Source organism: Oncorhynchus kisutch, linkage group LG26 (genome assembly GCF_002021735.2).
Source record: "Oncorhynchus kisutch isolate 150728-3 linkage group LG26, Okis_V2, whole genome shotgun sequence".
In the NCBI taxonomy this organism is placed as follows: domain Eukaryota; kingdom Metazoa; phylum Chordata; class Actinopteri; order Salmoniformes; family Salmonidae; genus Oncorhynchus; species Oncorhynchus kisutch.
Window position 1 is genome coordinate 30,887,405 of NC_034199.2, and position 19,908 is coordinate 30,907,312.

The 19,908-nt window shown below is 43.1% G+C and overlaps 1 protein-coding gene across 7 annotated transcripts in view; it reads right to left on the bottom strand.

Moving 5' to 3' along the window:
* Positions 1–19,908, bottom strand: part of LOC109871039 (nck-associated protein 1) — a 71,656-nt gene that overhangs the window by 22,535 nt on the left and 29,213 nt on the right. For all 7 annotated transcript variants that reach the window (XM_020461812.2, XM_020461810.2, XM_020461809.2 and 4 more), the window contains 5 exons: positions 16,735–16,867; positions 7,253–7,372; positions 4,247–4,386; positions 3,304–3,435; positions 617–835 (listed from right to left, as the gene is read on the bottom strand). In XM_020461812.2, the coding sequence (XP_020317401.1) occupies positions 617–835; positions 3,304–3,435; positions 4,247–4,386; positions 7,253–7,372; positions 16,735–16,867 (744 nt within the window). The remainder of the gene's footprint in view (positions 1–616; positions 836–3,303; positions 3,436–4,246; positions 4,387–7,252; positions 7,373–16,734; positions 16,868–19,908) is intronic.

Here is a 19,908-nt window from a genome sequence, read left to right on the forward strand (position 1 = left end):
GAAAACCCTTTCAAACTCAATCGCAGTGCACAGGACATTTATTTGCATTAGTTTGAATCAAGGCCTAAATCTGTTATTCATAGACAGGCAGAAAGAGGACATTTGTATTGCTTGTGCCAGTTGGTGTAGAGGCTGGTGATGGTGGGTTTGGGTTAAGGGGGTTAAAGAGTTCTGGGGTTAAGGAGTTAAGGGGGGGGGTCAAAGAGTTCAGGGGGTTAAAGAGTTTTGGGGGGGGTGAGGAGTTATGGAGGGTAAGGAGTTATGGAGGGTAAGGAGTTATGGAGGGTAAGGAGTTATGGAGGGTAAGGAGTTATGGAGGGTAAGGAGTTATGGAGGGTAAGGAGTTATGGAGGGTAAGGAGTTATGGAGGGTAAGGAGTTATGGAGGGTAAGGAGGGTAAGGAGTTATGGGGGTAAGGAGTTATGGGGGGTAAGGAGTTATGGAGGGTAAGGAGTTATGGAGGGTAAGGAGTTATGGAGGGTAAGGAGTTATGGAGGGTAAGGAGGGTAAGGAGTTATGGGGGTAAGGAGTTATGGGGGGTAAGGAGTTATGGAGGGTAAGGAGTTATGGAGGGTAAGGAGTTAGGAGGGTTAAGGGGTTAGGGTTAAGGGCTCACCAGTTGGTGTAGAGGCTAGTGATGGTTGGTTCTCCGTGACTGTCCAGATGTTGTGTCTGCTGCAGCAGCACGTTATTGAACACCCTGGTGATATCTATCTGAACATAGTTCTCTATGCTCTGGAGTACAGTCATGTAAGCCCTGACACTGGTCAGCAGCTCAGATGGTTTGGCTATCTCCTGGGTCGCCTGGTTATACATGGTCATCCCCACGATAGACCTAGAGAAGGAACAAAACAGGATCGATCAGTCAATCAATCAAAGGCATGATGAAGAATTCTTTATATTTCATTGACAGGGATGCAGAGAGGGAATTCATCATGTCCAGGAATTTGATATTTGACTGGCAGATCCAACAGTTAAGATTGGAATAATAGGGATCAATCAATCAAATGTACTTATAAAGTCCTATTTACAACAGCAGATTATCCCTGTTACTGGTAGTTACATGGACTCCAGGGAGTTTGGGCGACTCTTCAACAACGTTCAACAATGGCTGTATTGTTTTCCCTAATGCCTAACCTTTCCGTATTTCTACGTAGATAACTTGGTGTGGAGTGGGCAGATCTGATCCAACATGGCAAGGTTAAAAAACTATGGCGCAACAAGTGGTAAAACGCCTTTTCACACCCTGACCGAGCATTAGGAACATTTTGTAAATAACTAGCCACTTTTCCCTTCTGTCTGAAGTGTGCTGGGAACTGGGAACCTAAGAGCAGTAAAACTTTTATCCTGCGCTGATCTGGAGGAGCAGGGCGGAGTGGTAAGTGGCGGTAATTGGGTATGTGTGTGAGCCCTCTCCTCTGTGGGAAGCCTGGACAGTGGAGGGGTTCACGGCACTGTGGAGAGGGGCCAGCCAACGCACCCTCCCCTCTCACACACACACACACACACACCAGCCAAAGCACCAACGTCACAACCCCAACTCCCACAGTGGAAAATACCTGTTACTCTCCAGCACAATGTTTATTTCATTGGACCGGTCAGGCCCCATTCTGGATGCATGTCAAAAATCATTCTGACCCCAAAAAACGTTTGTCTGTTGGACTAATAAATCACATATAACATCATAAACCCTGGAGAGGTTTTTTGTTAAACTCTGTCTAGGGATTTTAATTAAAATTAACAAATGGATGACAATGTTCCTTGATTTATAACAACAAACTAAGCATCCTTCCTTTTGCATGAGATAGTCAATGGATTGGTGTTTGGGGAGGAGAGACAGATTTCATAACTGACCAGCTAACGTTACAACACAGTGGTGTCATGATGTTGGCCTGGTTTATGACAGTTATAAATACCTCTTCCCCCCCTTTTTCCTCTCTCTACCCTACTGATGTTACATTTGAAAACCCCTTGGTTAACATTGAGATTCTGGGAACACCAGAAGGTGGGGGAAATTAACTATATTCTGGTAATCCGACCAATTGAACATATGCAGTGGTACTTAATGAATATGATGTAAGTTCGGTTGTCATCTGAGACATTCTCATCAATGATAAGATGACAAACTCTACAGTGTAAAGCCTACACATCAGAGTTATCGGATTCACATGGAATTGTTGTTCAATTTAAATGTTTGAATATGAAATTATTCGTGATGGGATGAAATGTGATTTTAGCTTCTAAAATGTGAGAATTGGGTTTTCATGAGTGAATTAGGCCCGACTCAGTGGCCCGCCCACGTGAAGATACACAGGTTGTAAACTATGAAACACACCCCTTGTCTCCCTCCACTATATAAGCCCTTGACGAAAATGTAACCTCCTGCTCCGAGGATGTGAGGACGATGGTCCGATGTCAGAATGGTTCAGATAATAACTACAGAACGAAGCCAACATCAGCGTGAGCTTTGATTGCGAATGGTATGAACTTTGAACTCTTATTCACTACAGAAGTGATACCTCCTAGCCGTTGAGTTAGCAACAGCAGCTGGAAACGAGGGTTAGGAAGGAACAGACAGAGTATCCCGTCTATCACACAATGGGTGGTAATTTAGAATGCATAAGATACTGTATTTACGATAGCACAGATTCTTCCTTTGTCCCTCAGTCTTCCCGCTCTTTCACTCAAACCCAGCCCTTTTCTTTTGTGTAACCAGCTGTCATATCTGTTCCGCCCGCTAGGGACGTTTTCCTTTATGACGTAATTTGTAATCAAGGTATAATTCATTCTTTGTATATGTAAATCTGTGTGATTAGTTAGGTATTTAGTAAATAAATAATGAAACCTAATTTTGTATTGCTGATTCAACTTGTTAGCCAGGGTTCGTGAAGATAACCAATAATTTACAACTTTCAGATGAGACTGAATTCAGGTGACGATTAATATTGACTGCTATTGATGTAAAATATTACTAGGTCTTTAAGAGTTTATTTGGAAGATAATAGCTCTATAAATATTATTTCGTGGTGCCCCGACTCTCTAGTTAATTACATTTACATGATTAGCTCCACCAGGTAATATTAATTACGGATAAATTATTTTATAGAATAGCATGTCATATCACTTAATCCGGCATAGCCAAAGACACGACAGTGGGAAGCCATCAGACTATCTGCAGGAATTCACTCATAGCCTCCTGTGAGGATTGGTGTTTGGATTCCCTAAGTTTGTGTGTGTGTGTGTTCATGCACATGTGCGACCATACATATGCGTGTGTGTGTGCAAGCATGTGTGTGTACTCACTTGGTGAAGCGGATCTCCAGGTGTGAGGTGAGGTACTCCCTGGGAGTGAAGGTGTGTTCCCATATCACCATGTTGGGTACATAATTGATGGAGAAACACAGCTCGGATAGCGCTGTGTGAAGCTTATCCAGGCTAGGAACACAGACAGTTAGGCAGACATTAAAACCTCATTTCGTTCAGATTAAAAGGGGAAATCTGTGACAGAGCAGATGGATTAAGTTCCTCCAGCACCACAGTTAATGTTGTTTTTACACATCACTTTTTTAGCCCAGACCTGAATCTATATTATCCTAGCCCTGGTCATGGTCTGTTTCTATGCAGCTTACTGGACGCTGAGAATTAGGAGTATAGTAGTAGAGTTTGGACCAAATTCAAGTGGAATACCCAGAGCAGGGAGGGCAAGTGATGGCAGTAAATCTTAGCATGGTATTTTTAACACACAGTGGAAGATGAGGTTGCAAAACCATGTCTGCATCCCAAATGGCATCCTATTCCCTATGTAGTGCATTACTTTTGACCGTTGTCCACAGGGCTCTGGTCAAAAGTAGTGAATTTTGTAGAGAATAGGGTGCCTTTTGGGACACACACAGACCATGACTTACAAAACCATCCAATAACAGTGCGCTGTTGAAAATATCTGAAAGTGGATAGGTGGTCATGGAGAGGGGGTAGGGGAACAGGTAGCCTAGTGGTTAAGAGCGTTGGGCCAGTAACAAAAGGTCGCTGGTTCGAATACCCGATCAGACTTGGTGAAAAATCTGTCGATGTGCCCTTGAGCAAGTCACTTAACCGTAATTGCTCCTGTAAGTCACGCTGGAAAAAAGTGACACAAATGTAAATGTCTCCATTTCATCTTTTCTTGAGTCCTCCAAATCGAGCATAGACACATTGGGAAAGAGTCCCTAACCTTACTTAGAGACCCTACAGAGTGTACACTACTTACTTGGTGACCAGCAGCCTGTTCTTCCTCATGCTCTCTACTCCAGGCTTCTCTCTCTCAGGTTCTCCTTTCTTCCCCGTCTGCTTCTTTGACTTCTTGTTCACCGCCTGACTGATGGTTTTGGCACAATGTTTTGGCAGCAGCTGCAACAGGAGCACAGCAGGGACAGGAAACCCCCTTTAACACTCACAGACCAATAAGGAATGAAGTGACAAATTATGTTTCCAAGGCACTTAGTTGGGACATGCACAATGTAGGCTATATGGTATTCTATTTACTAGGCTTGGGCGGTATACAAAAGATTTTTTTGAAGTTTTTCAATAAATGTGAACATTTGTAGCTAATTAAGTTATTACCTGCAGTCAACTTGTGCAATACGTTAGGAGATAAAGCAGATTGCATTCTTCATTTTACCACATTATTTTAAATGATGAAGCTTACCATAGTTCCCTAGAACAGTTGATCCAGTCGGGTGTTTGTTAGTAAATAGCACAACAGGAGACAGCAGGAGCTGGTGAACCCATAGTGTTCTATATCTATCAGAGTCTCTGCTGTGCGGCGCACATGAGCTGATGAACTTATTACACTTGGATACAATTCACTACTAAATGTTTGCCATCAGATATCTTAATGGCTTTCTGCCAGAAGTCAAAGTGATCTGGATGCGTTCTGTACAGACGCCATTTTTTCCCTGTGTTTCCTACTAGTGTTTTTTCCCCTCCTCCTTCTCCCATCTGCGCCATGTACACACGCTGCTCTTCTTTCAGTAAAGCATGAATCACAACTTTCTCCATTTGCACAATTTCTCCTGTCCACTTTCACTTGTAAAATGTCCATCCTCACTGAAAATGGGATTCAGTAACAACAGGCTATGCTTTTATAACTTTATGAGCTGGATTTGCCGGTCTTTGCAATTAGCTGGTTTGGTTTCAAACGTTAGCATTTAGCTAACAGCTTCTATATGATTTTTGCTATTAGTTCGTGCTAATTCTGTTAGCATTCTGGTAATAGCGGCCCAATGGGCTTTTCTTGTGTTTTTAGCGCACCCTTGTGTGTTATCCGGTAATACAGTAAATCCCAGGATGCGAGAAGGATGGTATAGCAATATGAAAATCTGGATACCGCCCAAGCCTATTTACCTGTACATGACAGAAATAGAATTTTGAAAAGTATCTGACTTAAGACCTACATTGAGTCAGTCATCAGTTGACAAACTTAAATGGCTAGTAAATAGGTCCAACATACTAACATACAATAGTTCCAACACACAGATAACAAGGCATGAACTCAATGTACCTTACGGGCCTGTTTTCCAGACTCAGATTAGGCCTAAATGACGAGGCTTAACCTGTGTCTGGGAGACAGGCCCTTCTCAGTAATTATAATAAATGAGATAGCTAGGAATGACACGAGAGCAGACCCAGACCACTCCTACCAAACAGTAAAAAAAAAATATGTTAAAATACATTACACATTTCGTAATGACAGAATGCATTTGAAACTTCACGCACAGTAAAACTTGTGTAGGACTTTGGCCTAATGAAATTATTTTAACCACAGGAGTGGGGAAAAAGGTGCTTGTACATTAATAAGCAAAGACAAAGACGGCCTTAACGATACGTAATAAAATAAAGACGGCTTTAACGATACGTAATAAAATAAAGACGGCCTTAACGATACGTAATAAAATAACGACGGCCTTAACGATGCGTAATAAAATAACGACGGCCTTAACGATGCGTAATAAAATAAAGACGGCCTTAACGATGCGTAATAAAATAACGACGGCCTTAACGATGCGTAATAAAATAACGACGGCCTTAACGATACGTAATAAAATAACGACGGCCTTAACGATACGTAATAAAATAACGACGGCCTTAACGATACGTAATAAAATAAAGACGGCCTTAACGATACGTAATAAAATAAAGACGGCCTTAACGATACGTAATAAAATAAAGACGGCCTTAACGATACGTAATAAAATAACGACGGCCTTAACGATGCGTAATAAAATAACGACGGCCTTAACGATGCGTAATAAAATAAAGACGGCCTTAACGATGCGTAATAAAATAAAGACGGCCTTAACGATGCGTAATAAAATAACGACGGCCTTAACGATACGTAATAAAATAACGACGGCCTTAACGATACGTAATAAAATAAAGACGGCCTTAACGATACGTAATAAAATAAAGACGGCCTTAACGATACGTAATAAAATAAAGACGGCCTTAACGATACGTAATAAAATAAAGACGGCCTTAACGATACGTAATAAAATAAAGACGGCCTTAACGATACGTAATAAAATAAAGACGGCCTTAACGATGCGTAATAAAATAACGACGGCCTTAACGATGCGTAATAAAATAAAGACGGCCTTAACGATGCGTAATAAAATAAAGACGGCCTTAACGATGCGTAATAAAATAAAGACGGCCTTAACGATGCGTAATAAAATAAAGAGGACACTTCAACAAGCCTATTTCACACCATAGCCTGCTGAATTTGCAAGACGACTCGTCTTTCATTTAAATTTTGGCACAAATTAAAAATGTTGCACTGACTCACCCATAGACTGATGTTTCAGCATTGTATAAAATAAGAGTTCAGCCTTCGACTAGCCACGTGCGACATGCACGAGCAGTTACAAGCCTGCTCGAGTTAGCGGCAGGCGGACGAGCAATATCCACCATTGTAGTGTGGCTGAAGCCTGATCTGGAAAGAGAAGCTAAGTGAAGCTGGCTAGCTTTAGAAAATCCTGAGTAGATCAAGCTTGTATCGTAATATAGCCCTCTGGTCGCTTAGTGTGGACTGTGATTAATCACCATGACAACAGAACCACACCTGGTCGCTGAACGTGGACTGTGATTAATCACCATGACAACAGAACCTCACCTGGTCGCTGAGCGTGCACTGTGATTAATCACCATGACAACAGAACCTCACCTGGTCGCTGAGCGTGCACTGTGATTAATCACCATGACAACAGAACCTCACCTGGTCGCTGAGCGTGCATTGCTCGGTGCAGATGTCTGTGATGAGGTTGCGGGCCTGTTTAGCCATCTCATCTAGAAACATGTTGCACAGGGACAAGCTACGGTCGCCTATGTGATGCCTCTGTAGGAAGGAGGGAAAAGGGGAAGAAAATGTTATCCAGGGTAAAGCAGTTTGCACTATAGGAGATTGGCTAGTGGATGGTTAGGTGAACGGCTGTTTGTTAGCCTGGTCCCAGATCTAACTCCTTCAGTATTTGTCAATGCCAAACAGATCTAGGACCAGACTAGCGGTTTGTGAATAGCAAAAAGTTCTAGGTAGGTAGAGAGGTCTGAGTGAACCTGTCATTCATAGGTAGCCAACCCTTAACAGTACACACTGACTGAACAGCACACACCGCAACGCTCTAAAACTGGTCACACAGTCTCCACAAACAACTCTGGCCAAACAGAATAGGGCAGCTGAGCGGAAACAGAGGAAAACTAAACTTTCGGAGGACCTACCATGCTTCCACTCCCTCCTCTCTACCTTCTCTTCCTCTGTGTACGTGCTAAAGCTGCTTTCTATCACTTTACATTTCAAGCTTCTGCCTTTAACCCCAGGAAACTGTTTTCCACCTTCTCTTCCCTCCTTAATCCTCCACCTCCTCCTTCCTCACTGATTACTTTGCCAACCACTTTGAAAAGAAGGTCGACAATATCCACTCCTCATTCACTCAGCCTACGGAGTCCACTGGTCCCACTATTACAGAACTACCTTACACCTTGACCTCCTTCTCCCCTCTCTCTCCGTATTAAATCCTGCAACTAGTGATGTCCAGCCGCCTGACAACCTGCTCGCTCGACCCCATGCCCTTCTCCAGACCATCTCTGGAGACCTTCTCCCATTCCTCATCAAGATGGCCAATGTTGCTCCCCTCCTCAAGAAACCAACTCTTGACCCCTCTAATGTCAAAAGCTATAGACCAGTACCCCTTCTTTCCTCTCTTTCCAAAACCCTGAGCGTGCTTTTGTGAGTGAAATGTTATGTTTGTGTATCAAATCAGTGCTTAGAGCATTGGGCCAGTAACTGAAAGGTTGCTAGATCGAATCCCCGAGCTGACAAGGTAAAAATCTGCCGTTCTGCCCCTGAGCAAGGCAGTTAACCCACTGTTCCCTGGGCGCCGAAGACGTGGATGTCGATTATGGCAGCCCCCCGCACCTCTCTGATTCAGAGGGGTTGGGTTAAATGCGGAAGACATATTTCATTTGAATGCATTCAGTTGTACAACTGACTAGGTATCCCCCTTTCCCTTTCCCCAAATCAATGCTACTTTTCTAATAACCAATTAGCTAGGTTCATGCAGGTGACTGACTGATTGTGTATGGAGGAATCCTCACTATCACTGATATGCAACTTGGCAGGACTCCCAGAATGTTGCTATGGGAACAACCAAAGTATCTCAGTTTCAAGGTCTCAACTTGGAGAGAGAAATCCTCATGAGGTATTGGTCAGCAACATGTGTGAACCACCGGTAATGATTCATTAAGCATGCAAATATAACTTGTCTGTGTACAGTATAGCTGTATATAAGAAAACTGCTGGGACTGCCCCAAGGGAGCTTCTGATAGACCTGCACGGTGTGCAGAGTTTTTTTGTAACCTGTTGTAAGCTTGCTCATAAAAGAGTGATTAATTTAAGCTCGACTTTAGGTGTCCCTGGTGTTGAATTTCCACCACACTTTCTATGACCAACTCTCTCGTTATCGCTCTCAGAACGATCTTCTTGACCCTAACCAGTCGGGCTTCAAGACGGCTCACTTAACTGAGAACTCTCTCCTCTGTGTCACGGACGCTCTCCGCTCTGCCAAAGCTAACCCTCTCTCCTCTATTCTCATCCTCCTAGATATATATCCACTGCCTTGATCACTGCCAACCATTAGATTGAGATTGTCCTCTCCACTCTCAAGGCTGGGTGTTTCAGGCTCTGCACACTTTTGCATTGAGTCCTACCAGGCAGGTTGCTCATACCAGGTGACATGGAGAGGAGTCTGCATCACATGCTCTCAATACTGGTGTCCCAGTGGCTCAGTTCTAGGTCCTCTCCTCTTTTGTCAACACAAAGTCACTCGGCTCTATCAAATCCTCACATGATCTCTCCTATCATTGCTATGCGGATGACACTCCTAGGTGGCGACATGTCTGCCCGGCACGCAGAGATACATCTCAGCTTGGATGTCGGCCCATCACCTGAAGCTCGACCAATCGACAAGACGGCTCTTCCTCCCAGATAAGACCTGCACGCTCTAAGACCTCTCCATCACGGTGGACAACTGTGTCCCCCTCCCAGAGTGCAAAGAACCTTGGCATGACCATCGACAACATGCTGTCATTCTCTGCAAACATCAAAGCAGTGACTCGCTCCTGCAGGTTCATGCTCTAGTCTACAACATCCAGAGGTCCCCTGTTGCTCAGTTGGTAGAGCATGGCGCTTGCAATGCCAAGATAGTGGGTTTGATTCCCGGGACCTCCCATACATAAAAATGCATGCATGACTAAGTCGCTTTGGATAAAAGTCTTCTAAATAGCATATATTACACTGAGTGTACAAAACAATAAGAACACCTTCCTTATATTGAGTGGCACCCACTTTTTCCTTCGGGACAGCCACAAATCGTCGGGACATGGACTCTATTAGGTGTCGAAAAACTTCATTACATGTTGACCTCAAAACTTCCCACAGTTGTGTCAAGTTGGCTGGATGTCCTTTGGGTGGTGAATCATGTTGAGCGTGAAAAACCCAGCAGCGTTGCAGTTCTTGACACAAACCGGTGCACCTGGCCCCAATTACCATACACCATTCAAAAAGGCACTTCAATATTTTGTCAAATGGTACACATACACAATCCATGTCTCAATTGTCTCAATGCTTAAAAATCCTTCTTTAACCTGTCTCCTCTCCTTCATCTATACTTATTGAAGTGGATTTAACAAGTGACATCAATAAGGGATCATAGCTTTCACCTGGATTCACATGGTCAGCCAATGTCATGGAAACAGCAGATGTTCCTAATGTTTTGTATACTCAGTTGATTATAATAATAGAGTACGACCCTTCCTCACACAGGAAGCTGGAAAGATCCTAATCCAGGCTCTGGTCATCTCCAGTCTAGACTACTGCAACTCTCTATTGGCTGGGCTCCCTGCTTGTGCCACCAAACCCCTGCAACTTATCCAGAATGCAGCAGCCCACTTGGTGTTCAACCTTCCCAAGTTCTCCAATGTCACACCGCTGCTCCACACACGCCGCTGGCTTCCAGTCGGGGCTCACATCCACTACAGGACCATAGTGCTTGCCTATGGAGCAGCAAGGGTAACCGACCCTCCCTATCTTCAGGCTATGCTGAACTGAAACCCTACACCCCAACCCAAGCACTCTGTTCTGCCACCTCTGGTCTCTTGGACGTCCCACCCCTACGGGTCAGCTCAGTCCAGTGTTCATTTTGGATTTAGCCGAGACTTAGTCATTTTGACAAAAATATAATTAAGTCTTAATTATTATTCAAATGAAAAAAATGTGACAGTCTAGTTATTGCCAAAATGACAAAAGCAGCAGGCAATTTTAGTAAACTAAATGCCCTTTCATTTTAGTCACATCATATTTGTATTGTCTCATCAACCTATAGTAAACAAAATCACCGACTTCCATGTGCACAAACACACAGTACACCATAGCCTTGTCCTACCAACATATTTTTCTGCATAACATCATATTCTCTTCCCAACAGCAGAAATATGATAAACATATACAGTGCTGTGAAAAAGTATTTCCCCCTTTTCTGATTTTCTCTATTTTTGATATTGAACATTAACAGATCAACCAAAACCTAATATTAGATAAAGGGAACCAGAGTTTAGATAACAAAAAAAGAGTTATTTTATTTATTAAAAAAAGTTGTGCAACACCCAATTCCCCTGTGTGAATAAGTAATTGCCCGCTTACACTCAATAACTAATTGTGGCACCTTTAGCTGCAATGAATGATACCAAATGCTTCCTGTAGTTGTTGATCAGTCTCTCACATCGCTGTGGAGGAATTTTGGCCCACTCTTGCTTTAACTCAGTGACATTTGTGAGTTTTCAAGCATGAAATGCTTGTTTCAAGTCCAGCCACAACATCTCAATTGGGATTAGGTCTGGACTAGGCTATTCCAAAACTTCAAATGTGTTGCTTTTTTAACCATATTCATGTAGACTGTGTGTTTTGGATCATTGTCTTGCTGCATGACCCAGCTGCGCCTCAACTTCAACTCACAGACGGATGACCTGACATTCTCCTGTAGAATTCTCTGATACAGAGCAGAATTCATTGTTCCTTCTATTAAGGCAAGTTGTCCAGGTCCGGAGGCAGCAAAGCATCCACAAACCATCACACTACCACCACCATGCTTGACCGTTGGTTGAAGATCTGATAACATTCGGTATCAAAAACAGAGAAAATCAGAAAGAGGGCAAATACTTTTCATGGCACTGCATTAGAATATATGAGAATTATCTGGACATGTAAATGCCTATTTCAGCCTACATTGATATTACACATTACATACAAAACAAACAGACACACGCAAGCACAGACAGAGGGACAGAGGAGAGAGAGAGAGGCAGGCACAATCACCAGATGGTGGTGTAAAGTATTGGCGAAGTAGTATGGGTTGCACCTCCATCATTCATCCCGTCATTGACATTGTTATCATCATCATTTCACAGACGCCGCAGCCACATTGATGCCTAAAAGTATAACGGGAGCTAATGACTGTTTCATCCAATGATGTAGTTGAGTCACTAAAGTAAAAGTCTTGAGTCCCCATGCTCGAGTCCTGGTCCAAGTGCTCAAGTCTGAGTCTCTAGGTCCACATGAACTCAAAATAAATTTACCCAGTCAGATAGTGTAGTGGCGAGAGGGAATTTAGTCAATCAATTGTTTGCTCTCCCTTTCCCTTTCTTTTCCACCAAATGTTTGCATATAGGCTACATACAGTTGAAAGATGTTCTCGAATGTTGAAGATAGAAATACCATGACTAGAGCCAACGTTATTCCTTACTCAGCATGTCAGAGGAAGGTTTATTCTACATAGCATATTTCTATCTGAACGTTTTAAACGTTGCGTCCTGCTGAACGCGCCCCCAGGTTGTTAGCTATAGCTAGCTAACTGAACAAGGTGTAGCCTAAACCAATGGTTAACAGTCCGGTCCGCAAGTAGCTACGTTTTAAAACAGCCCGCGATATGCTTCATGAATGTAAAATGCAGCCCACCAATGCATGATAGAAAGAAAAAAAAGTAGTGCCAGTATTATGGGTCATGTCTTTTGAACGGTAACCTAAGGGCTATTTTCTCTTAATAAAAGAGCGGGAATAGTCTTCTTTTGCCTCAGAACCTATATATGAGATGCAGTGGGAAAAGTGGGAGTGTTGAGCGAGACTACATTTACTGTTGGACATAGGCGGCAGAAAAAGCGCTTAGGCCCAATACTTTTTTTAATGCAGAAAAAACCCTGCCAATGGTGGAACCATCTTCCCCCTGAAGCTAGAACAGCCGATTCCCTGCCCATCTTCCAAAAACATCTGAAACCCTACCTCTTCAAAGAGTATCTTAAATGAATCCCATGGCAGTTTGCTCTTTAAACCATTCAGTTTGGTCTTTTTGAAAGCCATAGAGGGTGGGGGAGTTATTTGTTCCCCCAGGCATGGAAGACATGAACAAAGGTTGAAATTTAAAGCTGTGAGTGACAGGTCTTATTTCTCCCTCAGGCCATTGCTAACCGGCAGACTCTATATTAATACTGTGTGTGTGTGCTCCTTACACAACATACTTCAATTATTATCTAGTCACTCAACATTTTCTGAGAAGATTTCACATGGAATAGCTTTCTTTCTAATAATTGTTGCACTTTCATTTTTGTTGAAATGATTATGGCCTAAAAAGGTTAAAATGCTGAGGATTTTTCAAAATAAATAAAATCGGATGTAAAATTACGTTTAGCTGCCAAAAGAATAAAACAAATCTAATCAGATGCCTTTCGCTGAAGTTCTGTGACCTTGGTTGCGTCCCAAATGGCATCCTATTCCTTATGTAGTGCACTACTTTTGGCCAGGGAACTATGTAGGGAATAGGGAGCCATTTGAGATGTATGAGGCCCAGAGGTGGGAACCAAGTTACTATTATTTGAGTCACAAGGTCCAAGTCTGGAGTCGAGTCTGGAGTCGAGTCTGGAGTCGAGTCTGGAGTCGAGTCTGGAGTCGAGTCTGGAGTCGAGTCTGGAGTCAAGTCTGGAGTCAAGTCTGGAGTCAAGTCCAGGTCGTGCAGTCTAAGAGCAAGTCAAGTTGAGTCAAGTCACACAAAAAAATGTATACAGGCAACGACTTGTTCAACAAAAACAAATCTGTCTATTTATGGAGGCTACTAGACAGACCTTTATTTAGTCTACAACACATTGATTATGTAATAATACATTAACAACCAATTCCAAACACAAGCTTCACAAGTACATTTTCACATAGCAAAATACCAGTAGGCCTCTGTTAGTAAGTGTTGCTTGATGCCCCATTGCTGGTGAGCTTGCAACGTAAACAGTTCATATTCTTGATGACCAAATCACTTGATTTTCAGAGCCCCCATATTTTATTTTACCTTTATTTAAATAGGCATGAGACAATTTTATTTGATATTATTGTATGATTTGATATTAATTTGTCAATCATCTCTCCCTACAATTTGACATTTGTGCTGCACCCGATCTCCTATAGCTGTACAGCAAATCAGCAATCTGTTCACTCAGCAGTTTTCAAACATTTTGACCTGCGAAGCCCAAAAAGGATTGGATCAAAGCTTGCGACCCCTCGTGCACACGCGCACAGGGCGAACACAATCACTCCGCAAATGTAGCCTGTCATTACAGCCATAAACGGTGATGCATTTTCAAAACACAAGATACAGAAATAAACTGCGTTTTACATTTGGAGCTGAAAGTCATTCATGTTAGCAGTCACTATCAACTAGGGCTATTATGTCACTGTCACTTCTCTGGAGGTCAGAGCAGGCAGGATCATAACTGTATGCAGCGGAGGTTGCATGATCTGTCTGTAGCCTTTTTCTTACTCACAAACATCGTCATTCATTCTCCAGAATGTAACATCTTCATCCCGTAACTATTGAAGGTAGTGCGATGTTACAGCAATCTTTAGACATATAGCCAGAACTGAGGTATACAATTATAAACCACCCAAACTAGGCCTATCTGAAATTTGAAAATGATCAATGAAATCACCAGCTTGTTGTGGCAAAGATGTGTCCGTAGCAGATTTATATGGATAATATTAATGTAGGTATGCTACTCTCTTTTTGCCAGGCAGAACTGGAGAATATCAAACAAGCGCTTTCTGGTCACTAATCTGAATATGTGCGTCTGCCTTTGTGCGCCAATGCTGGTGACTGGTCAACAGTTAAGAAGCACAACTTTTTGGTTCTGAAGCACAGATTAGAAGTTTTTGAAACAAGAATTTGGTCCAATGCCGTAGGCTAACGTTAGGTGACTAGATCGAATAAGCAAAAATATAAATATACAATACAAACAGTATGTATGTAGCCTATTAAAATATGTATGGAAAATATATACTTTTCCCATTCAGTTTCACACTCAATCCCCCAAAACCTTCTCACTGTGCTAGCTCAGCCGACCTGTGTTGATTGACAGTTTGCTGGTTGAATCAGAGGGCAGAAAGTGTGCGTTTCACTAGCCAATCAGTTTTTTTGCAATTGCGATACTGTCTCTGGCTGCGTGTAGAGCAATCCACGGAGACTCTGTGCCACAAAATGAGTGACAAGGCGTAACAAAACCTGCCCAGATCATTTTAAGTAATCAGTCTCAAGTCAAAGTCGAGTCCCGAGTCTTGCGGCTCGAAGTCCAAGTCATGTCTCAAGATATTTTATTTTCTATCAAGCCGAGTTTTAAGTCATCAAATTTGTGACTCGAGTCAGACTCACATCTCTGATAAGCCCTGGTCAAAAATAGAATAGGGTGCCATTTGGGAAACAGACCTTTTACTGTTAATACAAACCACTGTAAAATGTTCCGTGCAAGATGGAAATATTCTTGGAAACATTTAATGCTTTTCCAACATAAATAAAGTTTGCAGCTGCCCAAAGCTATGAGGAGTGGACATAGGAAGAGGAACATTTTGAAAACACGCTGAGAGAGGGAGTTTTGTGAAATCCAAGCCTATGGCTCAATAAATCTATTTTATTTCTCTAAGTGCACTCAGACAGCTCCTAAGCAAAAGGCCCTCCTTTGACCACTCTGCTCGGCCACATGAGAACGCCCATTGTGCCACTTCTTTTGGTACTGTTTGTCAACCAATTAGGAGCGAAAATATGCCTTATTTACCAAACTAAATGGATATTGGGCTCCATGTTTGGCAGGAACAAACATGAATGGGCCTGGCGTATTTCAGCAGAGAGGGAAACAGAAATCTGTTGTGGAGGCTGTGTGAGCGGAGGGCTTCCACATCCCTCTGGGAGTAGCTAGTAGCTGCACCAGTGTATGGTTCAACTACAGATTTAATAAATCATGCTTTTCAGCCCTCTACTTCTCAGTACACATCCGGGTACATGGACCACAGCGCTGGACGCTTCGTTACACAACATTCCACAACCCCAGAAAATTTGCAGTTACTTTCCTGATTCTCCGTATGACTCCATCCTGCTGTTGCGGAAGGAGACAGAGGCTGTGTCCCAAATGGCACACTATTCCTTATTAGTGCGCTACATTTGACCAGGCAAAAGTTGTGGCCAAAAGTAGTGCACTAATAGGGAATAGCGTGTCATTTGGGATGCACATATGGGCCTTAGCAGCACTGAGACGGAGCTGAAGGAGACTTTTCCAGTCTGTGTGAGACATCCTGTGAAATGGCCTGTTTCTCTGAGACTAGCAGTCCCCCTAAGAGCTACAAAACTAATGAGAGAGATGAGTCCAAATGGAATAGGCTGCTACTGCACCAATATATTTTACTTAAGATTCCAATTCTTGGAAAGACATCTAAAGAACATACAAAAACATTCATCTTTACATTACATGTATTATACATAAGGTATTATACATCCCTACGTGTCAGGGGCCATTACATGTATTATACATCCCTACGTGTCAGGGGCCATTACATGTATTATACATCCCTACGTGTCAGGGGCCATTACATGTATTATACATAAGGTATTATACATCCCTACGTGTCAGGGGCCATTACATGTATTTTATGTATTCATTTATTTAAGTAGGAAAAACCCTTAAAAACATATTTTGCAAGGGTGACCTGATCAATTGAATATGAGTTATGTTGAAAATACATTTCTTAATAAATGACTATCGCAGAGTGACCCGCCAGACCTCAGTGATGCTTACTGTGATGTTTTGTGACACAGTGGTAACATCATATCTCAATGGGACACTCACCTCCTCAGGACAGAGCTCATGGGTGCAGCTCATGAAGTGGGTACAGAGCAGAGGGAAGGAGATGGAGTGACGAGACTGGGATGGCAGCTCCAAACACTGCTGGAACATCTTCTCAAACGCACGACTGTAAAAGCTATCAGAAGGGAGAAGGAGAGAGAGAGAGAATGGGAAAGAGGAGGAGAGAGAGAGGAGAGAGGAAAAGAGGAGAAGAGAAAGAGACGGAAAGAGGAAGAGAGAGGGAAAGAGGGTGAGAAAGAGGACGAGTGAGAGAGAGAGAAAAGAGGAGGAGAGGAATAGAATGAGCATTAGCTGCAAATTTCAAACATCCATCTGGTACAATCATATTTAAATCTGTCCAACCCTCTCCTCTCCTGTGCTGTCTCCACCGAACATAAAGAAAAATAACATAACAAAACCTCTAACAGACAGTTACCATGGGGTTTTAGAAGATGAATGATGGCTATATAGCCTATTAGCTTTTACTATGTTTTCCTTGTAAATGACTTTAACTGAATATGGAGGTAGATGTAAATGTAGACTCCAGAGGTAAACCTCCCACTTGCACACTGCACCTTTGATCCAATCTATTTCTATTGATGTCGCGTCTTCCTGTTTTTACTTTTATACGTACATTTGATGTGTTTTTATTAATATTTTACTTTTTCAATCAAATTGCCCAGCAATGGCTCTAAAGGACTCTGAATTCATTCGTTTTCTGAGATTTGAAGTGGGGCATGCTTACATCTGTATCGGACTCTTTTAAAGAACTGTGTGACTCTCTGAATCTTGAACAATTAATTAATGCACCTACAAGATCAAATCCCAGAGCACCTAACAAACCAACGCTATTGGATATTCTTCTAACGAATACCCCTCACAAATACACATGGACTGAGATATTCTGTAATGTCAGTGATCACTGTGCAAAGCTTGTGTTAGAAACACAAAAATGACCCTGTTACATTTTAAAGACATTTTAGACAGTTTGATAAGCAAGCGTTTACATGATCTGATTCCCAATGTTGACACTGCCTGGGAACATTTTTATATTACATTTTTGTCCATTTGTGATCAGCATGCCCCTGTGAAGAAATTTAGATTCAGTGGAAGGGACCATCCCTGGTTTTCTGATAACTTAGCAGAATTAATTAGAAACAGAAATGTCTCTTGGGCTCAAGATATACATATAAATCAAATCAAATTTTATTAGTCACATGCGCCGAATACAACAGGTGTAGACCTTACAGTGAAATGCTTACTTACGAGCCCCTAAACAACAGTTCATTAAAAAAAAATATGGAGAACAATAAGAGAGAAATGTAACAAGTAATTAAAGAGGAGCAGTAAAAAATAACAATATATACAGGGGGGTGTCGGTACAGAGTCAATGTGAGAGGGGCACCGGTTAGTTTAGGTAGTATGTACATGTAGGTAGTGTTAATTAAAGTGACTATACATAGATGACAACAGAGAGTGGCAGTGGTGTGGAGAGGGGGGCAATGTGAATAGTCTGGGTAGCCATTTGCCTAGATGTTCAGGAGTCTTATGGCTTAGAAGCTGTTTAGAAGCCTTTTGGACCTAGACTTGGTGCTCTGGTACCACTTGCCGTGTGGTAGCAGAGAAAACAGTCTATGACTAGGATGGCTGGAGTCTGGAGGGCTTTCATCTGACACTGCCTGGTATAGAGGTCCTGGATGGCAGGAAGCTTGGCCCCAGTGATGTACTGGGCGGTTCGCACTACCCTCTGTAGTGCTTTGCGGTCGGAGGCCGAGCAGTTGCCATACCAGGCAGTGATGCGACCAGATGCTCTTCATGGTGTAGCTGTAGAACCTTTTGAGGATCTGAGGACCCATGCCAAATCTTTTCAGTCTCCTGAGGGGGAATAGGCTTTGTCGTGCCCTCTTTATGACTGTCGATGAGAATGGGGGTGTGCTCAGTCCTCTTTTTTCTGTAGTCCACAATCATCTCCTTTGTCTTGATCACATTGAGGGAGAGGTTGTTGTCCTGGCACCACACTGCCAGTTCTCTGATCTCCTCCCTACAGGCTGTCTCGTTGTTGATGGTGATCAGGCCTACCACTGTTGTGTCATCGGCAAATTTAATGGTGTTGGAGTCGTGCCTGGCCGTGCAGTCATGAGTGAACAGGGAGTACAGGAGGGGACTGAGCAAGCACCCCTGAGGGGCCCCTGTGTTGAGAATCAGCGTGGCGGATGTGTTGTTACCTACCCCTACCACCTGGGGGCGGCCTGTCAGGAAGTCCAGATGCAGAGGGAGATGTTTAGTCCCAGGGTCCTTAGCTTAGTGATGAGCTTTGAGGGCACTATGGTGTTGAACGCTGAGCTGTGAATAGCATTCTCACATAGGTGTTCCTTTTGTCCAGGTGGGAAAGGGCAATGTGGAGTGCAATAGAGACTGCATCATCTGTTGGGGCGGTATGCAAATTGGAGTGGGTCTAGGGTTTCCGGGATGATGGTGTTGATGTGAGCCATGACCAGCCTTTCAAAGCACTTCATGGCTACAGACTTGAGTGCTACAGGTCGGTAGTCATTTAGGCAGGTTACCTTCGTGCTCTTGGGCAGAGGCACTATGGTGGTCTGCTTAAAACATGTTGGTATTACAGACCCCGACAGGGAGAGGCTGAAAATGTCAGTGAAGACACTTGCTAGTTGGTCAGCGCATGCTCGCAGTACAAGTCCTGGTAATCCGCCTGGCCTTGCGGCCTTGTGAACGTTGACCTGTCTAAAGGTCTTACTCACATCGGCTACGGAGAGCGCGATCACACAGTCTTCCGGTACAGCTGGTGCCCTCATGCAGGTTTCAGTGTCATTTGCCTCGAAGCGGGTATAGATGTAGTTTGGCTCATCCGGTAGGTTTGTGTCACTGGGCAGCTCTCGGCTGTGCTACCCTTTGTAGTCTGTAATGGTTTGCAGGCCCTGTCACACCCGACGAGTGTCAGAGCCGGTGTAGTACGACTCGATCTTAGTTCTGTATTGACACTTTGCCTGTTTGATGGTTCGTCGGAGGGCATAGCGGGATTTCTTATAAGCTTCCGGGTTAGAGTCCCGCTCCTTGAAAGCGGCAGCTCTAGCCTTTAGCTCAGTGCGGATGTCCCCATAATCCATTGTTTCTAGTTGGGGTATGTACGTACGGTCACTGTGGGGATGACTTCATCGA